Genomic DNA, 16,108 nt, shown 5'->3' on the forward strand with positions numbered 1-16,108 from the left:
TTCATCTCCTCTCCTCTCCCTTCCTCTCCTCTCCTTCCTCTCCTCCCCCTTCCTCTCCTCTCCTCCCCCTCCCCCTTCATCTCCTCTCCTCTCCCTTCCTCTCCCTTCCTCTCCTCTCCCTTCCCCCTCTTCCTCTCCTCCCCCTCTCCCTTCCTCTCCTCCCCCTTCCTCTCCTCTCCTCCCCCTTCCTCTCCTCTCCCTTCCTCTCATCCCCCTTCCTCTCCTCTCCTCCCACTCTCCCTTCCTCTCTTCCCCCTCTTCCCCCTCTTCCTCTTCTCCCCCTCTTCCTCTCCTCCCCCTCTCCCTTCCTCTCCTCTCCCTTCCTCTCCTCCCCCTCTGCCTTCCTCTCTTCCCCCTCTTCCCTTTCTTCCTCTCCTCCCCTCTTCCCTCTCTTCCCCCTCTTCCCTTTCTTCCTCTCCTCCCCTCTTCCCTCTCTTCCCCCTCTTCCCCCTCTTCCCTCTCTTCCCTCTCTTCCCTCTCTTCCCTCTAATGCAGCCATTGGTGGTGTTGAGTGAACAGAGCCCAGTGTGGTGTCCAGAGCTCAGCCATGCTCCTCGACCCAGCAGACACAGTCTTCAATCTGTTTCAGAGCTGCAATTCAATTATCTCACCGGGGTCCTGCTCAACCACTCGTGAGAGAGGTGGGTAGAGATGGGAGAGAGAGGGGGGAGGGGGGCAGATGTAGGTTCAATACAGGGGAAGAGGGGGCAGAGGTGGGTCTAAGGGGAGGTGGGGGGGGATCACATATAAAACACATCTGATTTGACATGGATTAAATGTGTGCTAATGCGATTGGCAGCAAGGTTAGAAGCATAGTAGGGATGTAAGGTGATGATAACCCTAATCACTACTGTAAGCCCCTGCAATTGGATTTAGTAGACCCCCAAATCACCTCTCAGCCCCCTCCTCCTCCTATAAGACCTGGCTCTAGTTACCATCCAGAGAATGGAGAAGGCCTGGACTCCATCATTGTCATTTTTCATCTTACATCGATCCATAGATCAAGCTGCTGTCACACTGTTAGCACCTGGGGGCTTCTAGGAAGCCCGGGGGAGGGGCCAATGGGAGGGGCGGGGAAAGGATCAGAGGGGACCGGTTGGCCCAGGCAACCAACCACAATAACGACCCTGCAATTCACATAGGACATTTTGCTAACCCTCACTCCCCATCCCCACAGCTCCCACAACTGGGGTGGCAGGGTAGCCTAGTGGTTAGAGTGTTGGACTAGTAACCAAAAAGTTGCAAGTTCAAATCCCCCAGCTGACAAGGTACAAATCTGTCATTCTGCCCCTGAACAGGCAGTTAACCCACTGTTCCTAGGCTGTCATTGTAAATAAGATTTTGTTCTTAACTGACTTGCCTAGAATAAAGGTAAAATAAAATAAATTAAAACTGGTCAACCACCCCAGAAAAGGCATGTTGCAACCACCAGCTCCCACAGTCCATATTCCTCACAGACACACACACAAAATCCCATGATTCCTTACATCCAAGTAATCCATACACAATTGTCATCAACATAAGCTGATTTAACTATTAATTTCCTTTATGTATCATCATTCCCCAGTTCCAAGATGGATGGCCATTATTTTCATAAAAAGCGTTGTGCATTGATCAACTGGGGGAGCAGACTTCATGAAAGCCTCCTCTCACTTAAGCTGCCAGTCCAGCCAATTCCCCTACGGCCCCAGTCCAATACTGTTTCACTACTAATGACCTGAAACCTGGCAGCCCAACTCACTCTTTCCTGCCCTATGCACAGTAAGTGGAAGAAGGGTTCAAATTATAATCACAAAATGAAGACCTAAAACACAGTTTAGGTCTCTGTGTGTCTAAAGGCATGGTGCAGAACAAACATAAATATTCCAGAGACTTAACTTCAGGAACCGTGGGCCCTGGAACCTTCCACAGAGCCCAGAGGGTGTGTGGACCCTGAGAGTCTCTGTGAGACAGGAGCCCCTCCATGGGAACCCTACTTAGATCCAGTTGGGTGCTCATCTTCAAAGGTAAGCTGATCTTTGGGTCAGCAGCAGCCTGCCAGTCAGTGTCCTCCAGCACAGCACCGGCAGCCCATATCAAATGTCCATCGGGAGATTTAATCTGTGGTTGTTGCTCCACCCTCCCACCCACTATCCCTCTGAGGTAGCTCTGCCCTGGCATCATCCAGCTCCCTGTAGTCTGACAGTTGGACAAGTCCAACTCAAATGGCTGCCAGATCCCTCACTAACCTCATAGACCTCAAACACCATGATCCCTCCCCTGGGATAGAACGTCTATCACATCCCCACAATTATGTCTACTCAAAATACAACACAATTCTGTGTAATCATCTCTTCAAAATATATGCCAAAAACAATGAAGGCACAGATCAAACATTCTCTTAAAAGTAGACCTCACCCACTCTTAGCTTGGGTTTAATGCATAGAGGATTTCTCCAGCTCTTTCAGACACTCAGAAACAAGAAGATGAAATAAACACGAGCAGTCTATTTGTTTCATTAAAGGTCCGTCCCCCCCCCCGGCTTGAATTTATTTTCAGAACAAACACAGTGCAATTTCCTGTAGTTCACAAAGACAAATTGTATTCTTCTGAAATAATAGCATTATTAAATGTTGGCAGAAAACCACGATGCCCAACAACAAGACAATGTTTTATGTCTCAGTCTGTCTTGAGGCTTTAAACGTAAACCCTGTCATTCCTTCTGGAGAGCAAGGGACAAACAACCTCTGTCTGCTTTTTCCATCAGTAAGGTTGGTAAGGGAAATCATTCTACCCATAAAAACATGGAGAGCAACATAAACAACCTAAGAGGACAAATGAGAAAAATAACTAAATGTTATGTAGTTAATTGTTGACTCACATGCTACTTCCAAGGACGCATTGCGACTGACGGCTTCTCCCAGGTAGTTGCGGGCGACGCAGACGTAGGAGCCCTCATCCGGTTTGGAGCGTCGTCCGTGGACGATACGTAGGAAGAAGAGGGAGCCGCTGGGCAGCAGCATGCGATGAGACCGCGGGTCGTCTTTGTCCGTTTCCACCCGCTCCCCGTCCTTGTACCACTCCACCGTGGGGCTGGGCCGCCCCTCTGCCTTGCAGTTGAGGGTGGCCGGCTCCCCTTTGGACACGATCAAGTCAGAGGGGTGCTCCGCGATCCGGGGTTGGGAGTCCTCCTGACGCAGACGGGATCCTGGGAAGAGAAGAGAAGAAAGAAAGGAGGTGAGGAACACCACAACATGAACAGTAGACATAATATGCTTTTAACAGCTCACTGTTTTCATGAAACTCGATTTCTTCATTCTAGCATTCTCAACTCTCTCATACAGTATAAACATCACTTAGAGGCAGGAAGAGACTATTGAAGATGATCCTATTAGCATCCATTCAACTACCATAGCTATAGGTTTTTCTGCTTGTTTGATCTGTCTTTCCACCTCATCAGGTGATAGGAGGACCACCAGTCCAACCACCAGTCTAACCACCAGTCCAACACTCTCCTCTCAACCATACATTTAAGGCCTATTGGGTAATTGGACCCAAGAGTGAACAGAGTACGGCGGAGACAGCATACATCTGAACCCCAGCTACACACACACACACACACACACACACACACACACACACACACACACACACACACACACACACACACACACACACACACACACACACACACACACACACACACACACACACACACACACACACACACACACACACACACACACACACACACACACACACACACACATACACACACACATACACATAAAAACACACATTCACAAAGGGGAGAGAAGAGGGGGCATTGTGGACACAGCCACAAACAAAAGTATATCTGTCCCCCACTGTCAGAGGTCTGTCTCTGTGTAATGTGACTGTTCCGTAGGCTGGGTCTGGGTCTGGGGGCCAGGGCTGGGTCTGGGTCTGGGGCCAGGGCTGGGTCTGGGGCCAGGGCTGGGTCTGGGGGCCAGGGCTGGGTCTGTGGCCTGGGCTGGGTATGGGGCCAGGACTGGGTCTGGGGGCCAGGGCTGGGTCTGGGTCTGGGGGCTAGGGCTGGGTCTGGGGCCAGGGCTGGGTCTGGGGGCCAGGGCTGGGTCTGGGGGCCCAGGGCTGGGTCTGGGGGGCCAGGGCTGGGTCTGGGGGCCAGGGCTGGGTCTGGGGGCCAGGGCTGGGTCTGGGTCCAGGGCTGGGTATGGGGCCAGGGCTGGGTCTGGGGGCCAGGGCTGGGTCTGGGTCTGGGGGCTAGGGCTGGGTCTGGGTCTGGGGCCAGGTCTGGGTCTGGGGGGCCAGGGCTGGGTCTGGGTCTGGGGGCTAGGGCTGGGTCTGGGGCCAGGGCTGGGTCTGGGGGCCAGGGCTGGGTCTGGGGCCAGGACTGGGTCTGGGGGCCAGGGCTGGGCTGGGTCTGGGTCTGGGGGGCTAGGGCTGGGTCTGGGGCCAGGGCTGGGTCTGGGGGCCAGGGCTGGGTCTGGGTCTGGGGGCTAGGGCTGGGTCTGGGGCCAGGGCTGGGTCTGGGGCCAGGGCTGGGTCTGGGGGCCAGGGCTGGGTCTGGGTCTGGGGGCTAGGGCTGGGTCTGGGGCCAGGGCTGGGTCTGGGTCTGGGGGCTAGGGCTGGGTCTGGGGCCAGGGATGGGTCTGGGGGCCAGGGCTGGGTCTGGGGGCCAGGGCTGGGTCTGTTAAAATGCTATTCCCCTGAGGTTCAGAACATGGCCTCTTCCTTTATTGTGAGTCTAACACTGGGCCAGGGCTGTGAGTCTGGCCACTATGATAATGCTGCCCCCAGCCCAGTCTCAGTGCCATGTGTGTCTCTCTGTGACCAAGTCTAAACCCTGCAGATAAGACGCCAGAGGCCACATTTGCATCACTGAGGCCCTGCAAAAGCTCCAGACAAAAGAGTTTGATCCACCACCAAACCGTCACACATGCAGTCCTGGAGCACAACGAACAGGGCTTTACTCTGCCAAATATTTACTTTGTATTGTCCTCTGCCTTCCGAATCCTATCCAACACCCCCATCTAAAACTCTATTCCTGCTGGCAGCAAAATGTTGATCAATAAATGCAGGATGTATTGTTACGAGCCACCTCCCAGTCAATGAAAAATATAACGCAATACACTGCAGTTAATAGTCTTGACGGAGCAGAAAGGATGGTGTTTGGCAGTGTGCAGTGTAAGACTGCAGTGTCAGGTGTGTGTGGGTACAAGGCTATGCCCTTCCCTGGGGGCAGTAGTGTAGGTGTGAGTCGGTGAGGTACTGTAGAGAGGAGCAGTGTACTGTCCACACAGCCCATTGTGCTTTCCTTCCTTCCTTCCTTCATGCCTGCCTGCCTGCCTGCCTGCCTGCCTGCCTGCCTGCCTGCCTGCCTGCCTGCCTGCCTGCCTGCCTGCCTGCCTACCTGTGTCAGTGCTAACTGTAGTTAGACATACATTAGTCACAGCACATCAGTAGATATTTTGCTCTTTATTAAGCTGGGTGGGCACATGTTCCACTCCCTGTCCCACCTCATTCCCTGGGGGTAGGGGAACACACTGTACCCCAGCCCTGTCCTCTGCTACAGGGACACACTGTACCCCAGCCCTGCCCTCTGCTACAGGGACACACTGTACCCCAGCCCTGTCCTCTGCTACAGGGACACACTGTACCCCAGCCCTGTCCTCTGCTACAGGGACACACTGTACCCCAGCCCTGTCCTCTGCTACAGGGACACACTGTACCCCAGCCCTGTCCTCTGCTACAGGAACACACTGTACCCCAGACCTGTTCTCTGCTACAGGGACACACTGTACCCCAGCCCTGTCCTCTGCTACAGGGACACACTGTACCCCAGCCCTGTCCTCTGCTACAGGGACACACTGTACCCCAGCCCTGTCCTTTGCTACAGGGACATACTGTACCCCAGCCCTGTCCTCTGCTACAGGGACACACTATACTCCAGCCCTGTCCTCTGCTACAGGGACACACTTTACCCCAGCCCTGTCCTCTGCTACAGGGACACACTTTACCCCAGCCTGGTTCACTGTTACCTACAAGGACACACTTTACCCCAGTCTGGTCCACTTTAACAAAGACACACTGAGAGAGAAACCTGCCATTCAGCGATAAAACACTTCAAACACCTGTGTGTGTTCGTCTTAGCAGGGGTCAGGCAGATCAGACAGTGGTGTATTGACCCCAGAACAGGGCCGTTGTCTGTTCCTCTCTCCACCTAATTTGGGCTAATTCCCTCCATTTCCCTGACATTGATTAGCGATCAGGGCTGGTGGCCAGGGCCTAAGTGGGGCCACAGACAGGGGCTTGTAGGGGTGGGGGTAGGGAGGCACAATCAGCTCCTGGTGTCCATCTTCCATTGATCTAATCTCCATGGATTTGTGTAGCTGCTTCACTATACATCTGCTATTGGTTCTGAAATGAGAAAATCCATGCCAGCCATTTGCTTTTTCTATTCAATAACGGAACTACTCTCCCCTGGCTCTTGTTCGCTTGCTTTTCCCACCTCTTCCTCCATTGGCAGTATTCGGGAAGGTAAGCACAAATTCAGACGAGCCTTGCAGCCAGTGTCTCTGACAGTGTTGGTGGTTACGGGTTCAGGTTAGTATTGTGGTGCTAAGTGAGTTAACGAATGCAGTACTAATTAACATGATGACATAGATAAATGGAGGGTTGAGATAAGGACTTGGGGACCCTCTCCCCCAGATGGAGTGTCAACGACACATTCATTCCGATCTCATTGGAGCATCTGCTCCCCCCACAATCCGCTGGGTCCACAGTAGCTCTACGCCCAAACCAACGCCCAGACTCCACATCGAATCTGCCGTGACTCGATTCAGTCTAATTTATTTTAATCCAATTTGTTTTCCAATCTACTGCCTTCTAATTACTTAAACCTTCAGTCTCCATCTGCTCTCCTGTTTCCTGTGGAAATTTACACAGCAGATGCATCCACAATTGTTCTTTTTCCTGCCAGGCAAACCAGAGCTGTGTAGATGGAAGGGGAGAGGGGCAAACGTGACTTGTCAGACTGACCTTCCTGTCTAGAGGAGGATGGTTAGGCTACTATATATTCATTCAGCAGTAAAACTGATGCTACCGCAATGAATCCGTCCATCTACATGTAAATGAAACGGTTGATAGGAAAATTGCTAAACATTTAACACCTGTGAAATGATGCCATCTGACACAGCTGAGTAACCCCAGTGAACACACACACACACACACACAGTGATGTCCCCTAGCATCACTGTCCCCTGGCTCCCCTCCTCCCTATGTGATACCCCAGCCACAGCTGGACCCAGAGCCAGAGAAGAAGTGAAAGGCTAATGCATCTTCCCATCAGCCACTAGGCCATACAGCTCACCAGCCTCCTGACTCACAGGAGAGCGAGTCAATTTGCGCCTCCTATTGGTTCTCCTTTCTCACAACCTTTATGGTAAATATGCTTTCTGTTGCCCTCTTAATGTGATCATTGGTGCTGTGCAATGAAGTGCTCTCTGAGCTGAGGTGAGTGCACTTCACAGAGTCTCAGGGCACATGTTCCAATCAAACGGCTTTCTTTTCCCTGCTAGGCAATAACACCACCACCGTGGCGCGCTGGGCCGAGCAACCAGGCATCCAATCCTCAACTAAAGCACAGACCAGGGAGCAAACAAAGAAGCACAGAGGAGAGGGAGAGGATGATATGAGGGATGATATGAGGGATGACTGCACCCACTGCCTTATCTTTTCTGTTTTTACTCAAGGGGCTTGACGAAGATTGGGAACAGTCCTTAGATGCTGTTGTAGTGGTCTGAATACCTCTGTGTCTTTTTCTTGTGGCTCAGATGTAGCAGGGCCTTTCTTCACCATAGATGTGTTAGCAAAATATAAATTGACTGCCAAGAAGTCATAAACCGAATCATTAAAACAAATCCCAGAAAACACATTGACACATAAAAACCTCTAACACACTGACATTTGTTATGAGAAGTTTTGACATTCTCATTTTGGAGCCAGAATGTTATCGCTGTTTGGCCAAAGCCTGACTATAAACACCTGTTTAACTGCATGTGTGTTTGAACTCCTTCTCCTCTCTCACTGCCATGGATAGAGGAGGCTATAATAGTAGCATCGTATCTCCCCACACAGTGACCACACAAGAAGCAGCTCTCTATCTATTATCTTTAGCACACATGTATTCATATGTAGACCAGAAGGTTGGGCCTTTGATCATCTTGTTGTCATTATTTTTATTAGCTCCCAGGAGAATTCACAGCTCACCGACCAAATCAATACCCGCAACTGTCTCCTCCAGGGCAGGAAAGAAGGGCTCCCCAAAGAGACATCAGTTATTCTGCCAACAGACAGGAGAGTGTGCAGATCACAGGTATCCAAGGGCAACCTCAGACTCAAGCGTTGCGGTGTTCCAGTCACTGTAGCCCCATAAACCACCAGATAGAAACCCTGGCCGAGACTCCATCAGCTATGGGGTTAGGACTGAAGATGTGCACATATTTAGAATGATGCATCCATTCTGCATGAGATGTTAGCTGAATGTGAATGAACGCAAAATGTATACATTAAAAAAATATACATACATTTATATATACACATACATACATACATACATACATACATACATACATACATACATACATACATACATACATACATACATACATACATACATACATACATACATACATACATACATACATACATTTATTAAATATGTATTGTCTAATCTTGGTTGTCTACTCTGTATATCTCTCCCTCCTCTCCCTGTACCTTCATTCTCTCTCCTTCTCCCTCTCTGTCCCGCCTGTGTCCTGTCCCTGGTGTGTAGGGTGACAGGGCCATATCTGTCATGTCATCAGAGGGGGATGTGAGCAGGTAGTCGGGGGAAACTGGGGGTGGCGATAGGATGATGTTACTGGTCGCCTCACGCCTCCGTGCTGGCCTGCCGTGTCACCCCGCACATGGCCCTCTCAGCCCCCTCTGCTACCCAGATTCATCTTCTTTAGGGGCGCTGTCAGTGGCGTCACACCACACTGGCCCTAACACAGTCACCCAGACACCAGAGCTGTGACGATACCAGTAGTTTAACCAGAGTTACCTTCCCAAGTTTTTCCATGGCAAAAATGAAAACACGAAGCAGACCAATCTCCTTGGTCTTTTAAAAACCTGCTGTATGTAAAATGATATGAGCTATAGCACGGAAAACAGGGCTGTTTCCTAAAGAAGTTCGATCTGATCTATAGCACGGAAAACAGGGCTGTTTCCTAAAGAAGTTCGATCTGATCTATAGCACGGAAAACAGGGCTGTTTCCTAAAGAAGTTCGATCTGATTCTTGTTTTGTTTCCTTGCTGGCCCTACCAGACACAGCTCATCTCTAGGAGACACCCATACATAACACAGCAACTTATCTCAGAGAACACATCAACCTGTTATCTCCTCTGGAATCTGACCTATCCTACAGGTTCTAACACATCAACCTGTTATCTCCTCTGGAATCTGACCTATCCTACAGGTTCTAACACATCAACCTGTTATCTCCTCTGGAATCTGACCTATCCTACAGGTTCTAACACATCAACCTGTTATCTCCTCTGGAATCTGACCTATCCTACAGGTTCTAACACATCAACCTGTTATCTCCTCTGGAATCTGACCTATCCTATAGGTTCTAACACATCAACCTGTTATCTCCTCTGGAATCTGACCTATCCTACAGGTTCTAACACATCAACCTGTTATCTCCTCTGGAATCTGACCTATCCTACAGGTTCTAACTAACCAACCCCTGAAGACTGGAATCTGACCTATCCTACAGGTTCTAACACATCAACCTGTTATCTCCTCTGGAATCTGACCTATCCTATAGGTTCTAACACATCAACCTGTTATCTCCTCTGGAATCTGACCTATCCTACAGGTTCTAACACATCAACCTGTTATCTCCTCTGGAATCTGACCTATCCTACAGGTTCTAACACATCAACCTGTTATCTCCTCTGGAATCTGACCTATCCTACAGGTTCTAACTAACCAACCCCTGAAGACTGGAATCTGACCTATCCTACAGGTTCTAACACATCAACCTGTTATCTCCTCTGGAATCTGACCTATCCTACAGGTTCGAACTAACCAACCCCTGAAGACTGGAATCTGACCTATCCTACAGGTTCTAACTAACCAACCCCTGAAGACTGGAATCTGACCTATCCTACAGGGATACAACCACATCCTCTCCAGAGAGAGAGATAGCTGGCTGGCTGCCAGTGAGCTCACAGGTGCAAAGCAGATTCCAGTTCCATCAACTGCAGTGAAGGCAGGAAGACAGGCAGGAAGAGAGGCAGGCAGGAAGAGAGGCAGGTATGCAGGAAGAGAGGCAAGGCAGGAAGAGAGGCAGGCAGGCAGGAAGAGAGGCAGGTAGGAAGAGAGGCAGGCAGGAAGAGAGGCAGGCAGGAAGAGAGGCAGGAAGAGAGGCAGGCAGGCAGAGACTCGTGCTCTGCACTCTGCCTGAGCCCATCACTGTTAGGTGCTATACACTGAAATCACACACTTGACTGTCAGGGTAATTCCAGGAGCTGCCCCAAACCCAAACCTTCCACTGCAGTAGACATGCTCTCTCTGCCTGTAACAATGATCAGACTGCATTGGGCAGCCATGTCTTATTGACTTTGTGTCTGTTCTGTGTATTTATCATTTTCCTCCCCTGCAGTTACAGTATATAAATAGATACTTGAGGGAAAGAGAATATCAGATTCTACAGCAATGGGCCAGGCTGATTCAGGCTGATTCACATACCCTGCATTTCATGTAGCTGCTATTCTCTCTCTATCTGTCTCTGCCTCTCTCTGCCTCTCTCTGCCACTCTCTGCCACTCTCTGCCTCTCTCTGCCACTCTCTGCCACTCTCTGCCACTCTCTGCCTCTCTCTGCCACTCTCTGCCACTCTCTGCCTCTCTCTGCCTCTCTCTGCCACTCTCTGCCTCTCTCTGCCACTCTCTGCCACTCTCTGCCTCTCTCTGCCACTCTCTGCCTCTCTCTGCCACTCTCTCCAAAATCATCCATCTCTCTTTCTCTCATTCTCTTCTTTCCTGTTCCTTAATCTCTTCCTCAGTTCCCATCAACAGTGTGTTGCTGTCTCTTCCTCCAGGAGACGGCCTGTCAAAGCAGAGCTGAGAGTGCTGACTTGAAACGAGGGAATAAAGAGGAGAGGAAGAAAAGAGGGGAACATTTGGGCTGTGCGTGGTTGTCTGAGAGTGTGTCGATGGGGGTGGTGTTCTCTCTCTCTCTCTCTCTCTCTCCCTCCCTCCCTCCCTCCCTGTTGTAGCTGATTAGTGTGAGGAATCTGGCCCTGTTCTCTGTGGGGCTGTCAGGGCGTTGGCAGGGACACTGAACTGTGTGATGCAGATGAAATGATTTCCAATGTGAGGCCCAGTCAAGCATACAGCCCACTACTACCCCCCTCCCAGGGCTGGTCCCTCCCTCCCCTCCTGCAGAGTGGCCCTGTGCCTGGTCATTTGTCTGTCGGGCTCTGCGCTGCAAGCCATAAACTCACCAGTACAGTACACACTTCAAACTCTCCAATGGTGTCGTGTGCTGCTGCATTACAGTGCAGTCAGGAAGTATTCACACCCCTTGACCTTTTCCACATGTTGTTGTGATATAGCCTACATTTATAATGGCTTAGATTGAGATGTTGTGTCACTGGCCTACACGGGATACCCCGTACTGTCAATGTGGAATTATGTTTGGGGATTTTTTTTCATACAAAGTAATAAAAAATGAAAAGCTAAAATGTCTTGAGTCAATAAGTATTCAAACCCCTTTGTTCTGGCCTGAATAAGTTCAGGAGTAAAAATGTGCTTAACAAGTTACATAATAACATGGACTCACTCTGTGTGCAATAATAGGGTTTAACATGAGAATGACTACCTCATCTCTATACCCCACACATTCAAATGATCTGTAACGTCCCTCAGTCGAGCAGTGCATTTCAAATACAGACTCAAGCCCAAAGACCAGCGAGGTTTTCCAATGCCTCGCAAAGAAGGGCACCCATTGGTTGATGGGAGAAAAGCGTCCTTCCTACCTCAGTTGCCGGGGAGGAAGGAAACCGCTCAGGGATTTCACCATGAGGTCTATGGTGTCTTTAAAACAGTTACAGTTTCATGTCTGTGATAGGAGAAAACTGAGGATCAAGAACATTGTAGTTACTCCACAATACTAACCTAATTGACAGAGTGAAAATAAAGAAGAAAAATATTCCAAAACATGCATCCTGCTTGCAAAGAGGCACTAAAGTAATACTGAAAAAAATGTCCTGATTACAAAATGTTATGTTGGTGACAATTTCAATACAAAACATCACTGAGTAGCACTTTCCATATTTTTAAGCATAGTGGTGGCTGCATCATGTTATGGGTATGCTTGTAATCATTGTGGACTGGTGAGTTTTTCTGGATAAAAATAAACGGCTTGGAGCTAAGTAAAGGCAGAATCCTCAAGGAAAACCTGGTTCAGTCTGCTTTCCACCAGACATGGGATATTCATTCACCTTTCAGCAGCACAATACCTTAAAACACAAGGGCAAATCTACACTGGAGATGCTTATCAAGAAGACTGTGCATGGCCCTGAGAGGACGAGTTACAGTTTTGACTTAAATCTATGGCAAGACCTGAAAATGGTTGTCTAGCAATTATCAACAACCAATTTGACAGGGATTGAAGAATTTTGAAAAGAATAGTGGGTAAATGTTGCACAATCCAGGTGTGGAAAGCTGTTAGAGACGTACCCAGAACAACTCACAGCTGTATTCGCCGATGCTTCTACAAAGTTTTGACTCAGGGATGTGAATACTTATATAAATTAGATATTTCTGTATTATTCTTTTTAAGAAATTTGTGAAAGTGTCTAAGATTATTTTTTTTTAAAGACATATATCTATATCTATAGATATACTGTATATATAATACATGTTAAATTGAGGCAGTAACACAACAAAATGTGGGATAAGTTAAGGGGTGTGAATACTGTCAGAAGGCACCGCATGTACTACCCTTTCTGAAACTGATATTCAAAACATATACTATCTGGGTTTACTTTGTATGAATGTGTTGCATGCATCGTACCAGAAAATACATCTGCAATTGTCATGGGTGACTATAGGCTGGGATTTTGCTGTGTGTGTGTGTGTGTGTGTGCTTGTGTGTGTGTGCTTGTGTGTGTGTGTGAGTAATGTTTACTTTGCTGTGTTAATGGTGTGTGTATGTGTGTGTGCAGGAGCAGGTGGCCTCAATTGTTTAGCCAATTCCTCACTTTCAGGTGCTGGGCTTTTCTAAACAGCTCATACCTACCGAGGGGAGAGCAATGAAATGAATAGCACCAATTGATTCTCCCTCAAGCATTGTAATCTCTTTACTCTCTCCACCTGTATTGCATTGCTGAGCAGAGCAGAGCTGAGCAGAACAGGGCTGAGCAGAGCTGAGCAGAGCAGAGCTGAGCAGAGCTGAGCAGAGCTGAGCAGAACAGGGCTGAGCAGAGCAGGGCTGAGCTGAGCAGAGCTGAGCAGAACAGGGCTGAGCAGAGCAGGGCTGAGCAGAGCAGAACTGAGCAGAGCAAGGATGAGCTGAGCTGAGCAGAGGGGAGAAGAGGTGAGTGAAGGAGGAGGGAAGGAGATGGAGGAGAGGAGGGGAGGAGCGGAGGGAGGATGGGAGAAGCAGCCACAGCCACATCCAGGTGGCTGTGATACACAGTGTTGAGAGATGAGTTGATAATTGGAGGTGTGCCTGGGGACCTGACCTGTACTAAACAAACACAGCAATCTGTCAGGCCGCAGGTAATGAAACCTGCCTTAGCCATGGACCACAGGCCTCTTCCGTGATAGACTACTGTATAAGGTGGAGAGTGCAACTTAATGAAATGGCCTTTAGGCTGGTACACTGGTACTTTTATTGTTTTGTAATCTGGAGCATATATGGAGCTTGGATGAGATTTATTAAAGCACTATTCTGTGGGACACCTCATCCATCCTGGGTAAGTGCTAAGGCAGGGGTTCCCTAACTTTTTGGGCCCACGACCCCATGTTGATATGTGAAAATAATTCCGACCCCAACCATGTACATTTTTTAAAATAATAATAATAAAATTAAAAAAGAGTAATTCACAGAAAATGTAGACTTTTTAAAAAATTTGTGGCTATGGCCATCACCTGAAAAACATTCTAACAGTATTTCTGATTGAAAATCATGTCTGAGGCATTTACACTGGGCTAAGGGCTAAGGGCCAGGGAGGCAGGGTGTAAGTGGAGTGGGATCTCTTTGAACCTCCCCTGGACCAAACCTCATTTAAACATAGTCATAGCAATCAGCTCCCAACGTCAGCAATGTCACCAACACACCACAGCCACCACTCAGCCACTGTGTGTCTGTATATTACTGACTGAGGGCCTGTAAAAGACTAATGTCTCTGAGCAGCTCTCCACAAACATCATTATCATCAGAATCCCAGAGTTCCAACGTTCAGGGCTGCGATCAACTGTTGGTCAGCAGGAATCACTGTGACATTTGAACTGTGCCCTGCGCTGCAGCTTACACTGCCACAACAAAAACAGTCTCGCATTCGCCTCGCCCATTACATACCTGCCTGACACCTGCCTGCCTGCCTGGATGGCTGCCTGCCTGTGACCTGCCTGCCTGGCTGTCTGCCTCCCTGGCTGCCTGCCTGACACCTGCCTGCCTGACACCTGCCTGCCTGGCTGCCTGCCGGTGACTTGCCTGCCTGGCTGTCTGCCTCCCTGGCTGCCTGCCTGACACCTGCCTGCCTAGCTGCCTGCCTGACACCTGTCTGCCTGACTGCCTGTCTGACACCTGCCTGCCTGGCTGACACCTGTCTGACACCTGCCTGACACCTGCCTGGCTGCCTGATAGCCTGCCTGACACCTGTCTGGCTGCCTGCCAGACACCTGCCTGCCTGCCTGGCTTGGTCACCAGAGACACAGTGAGACACTACAGGCTAATAAAAACACTACAGACAATTGGCATTCATTGGATTGCTGTTTCTAAATCATTAAATTACCCTTTGCATGATTAATTATACAAAATAGAACTGCTGTTGGGTGTCTTCCAATTATATAGACTGAAATATAGCCATACACTTTTGCATATCACCCTCGGACCTGTAGGCATACATCTTTGCTTGTTTATGTGTACAGGTATGCAATTTCTCCATGCACTACTATCTAGCTGGAGCCCAGCGCTAGTTGGAACAGAGACTAGCAGGGTGTAGAGAGCCATGAGGTATAGTAGGCCAGGCAGGGAGCAGGCAGTCATGGCTGGGTGATCCATGGGGCTGGAGAGGGAGATGGGTCTGGTGGGGTGGTGGATGGGGGCTTAATTCACTGGCTGCTTCCACTCTGGGCTGCATTACTGCCGTAGCGGGACTGCGGCGTGTGACGGATGTGTGTTCGAGTGCCGTGCACTCTCTCTGTCTTCACCCATCTCACACAGACAGGAGAGCTCATTTTCATTAGCAGCCCTGAACTCCTGTTTAAGCCTGGGGAGAGAAACACTCTCAACAGGCACCAACAGGCATCTTCAAAAGACATCTCTGGTAAAAGCCATTTCAATGGCCTTTAACCCTAATCAACAGTACCATTGCAAAGCATCTAATGGCACTAAATGCAACAGTGGTATAATCTGCTGAGCTGTCATGTACGTCCTCTTACTAGTGTACCTGTGTTGTGAAACTACTGTACTGTAGCTATTTCCAGGTCATAGTGGGTTTGCTTCTCTTTGCTCTACATTGAATGTTTGTCCTCTCTCTCTCTCTCTCTGTGTGTTTGCCTCTGCTTCAGCCTTGACTTGACTTGACTCACTGCTATCGGCAGGTTGCTGTGAGACAGCCAACCAGAGGGCAGGGTTGCTGTGAGACAGCCAGCCACGGGGCAGGGTTAAGGCAACAGGAGACCAACTGATTAGGCGCTTCCCCAAACCCAAATCTGCAACATGAAAACAAAGATAAGCCCCAACACACATGCTATCTCCATTCCTCCCCCTCTGTTCCTACCTCTCCTCCCTTCCTCCTCTCTCTGTTGGCATCTTGTCCTCAAACCAATCCTCTTCCATTAAG

General features: G+C 49.4%; 1 protein-coding gene across 1 annotated transcript in view; it reads right to left on the minus strand.

Annotated features, from left to right (window-relative positions):
* LOC112267279 (roundabout homolog 2-like) overlaps positions 1–16,108 on the minus strand; it is a 410,580-nt gene that overhangs the window by 385,420 nt on the left and 9,052 nt on the right. The window contains exon 2 of the mRNA XM_042296566.1: positions 2,861–3,187. Coding sequence (XP_042152500.1) covers positions 2,861–3,187 — 327 coding nt within the window. The remainder of the gene's footprint in view (positions 1–2,860; positions 3,188–16,108) is intronic.

Source organism: Oncorhynchus tshawytscha, linkage group LG14 (assembly GCF_018296145.1).
Source record: "Oncorhynchus tshawytscha isolate Ot180627B linkage group LG14, Otsh_v2.0, whole genome shotgun sequence".
Classification (NCBI taxonomy): domain Eukaryota; kingdom Metazoa; phylum Chordata; class Actinopteri; order Salmoniformes; family Salmonidae; genus Oncorhynchus; species Oncorhynchus tshawytscha.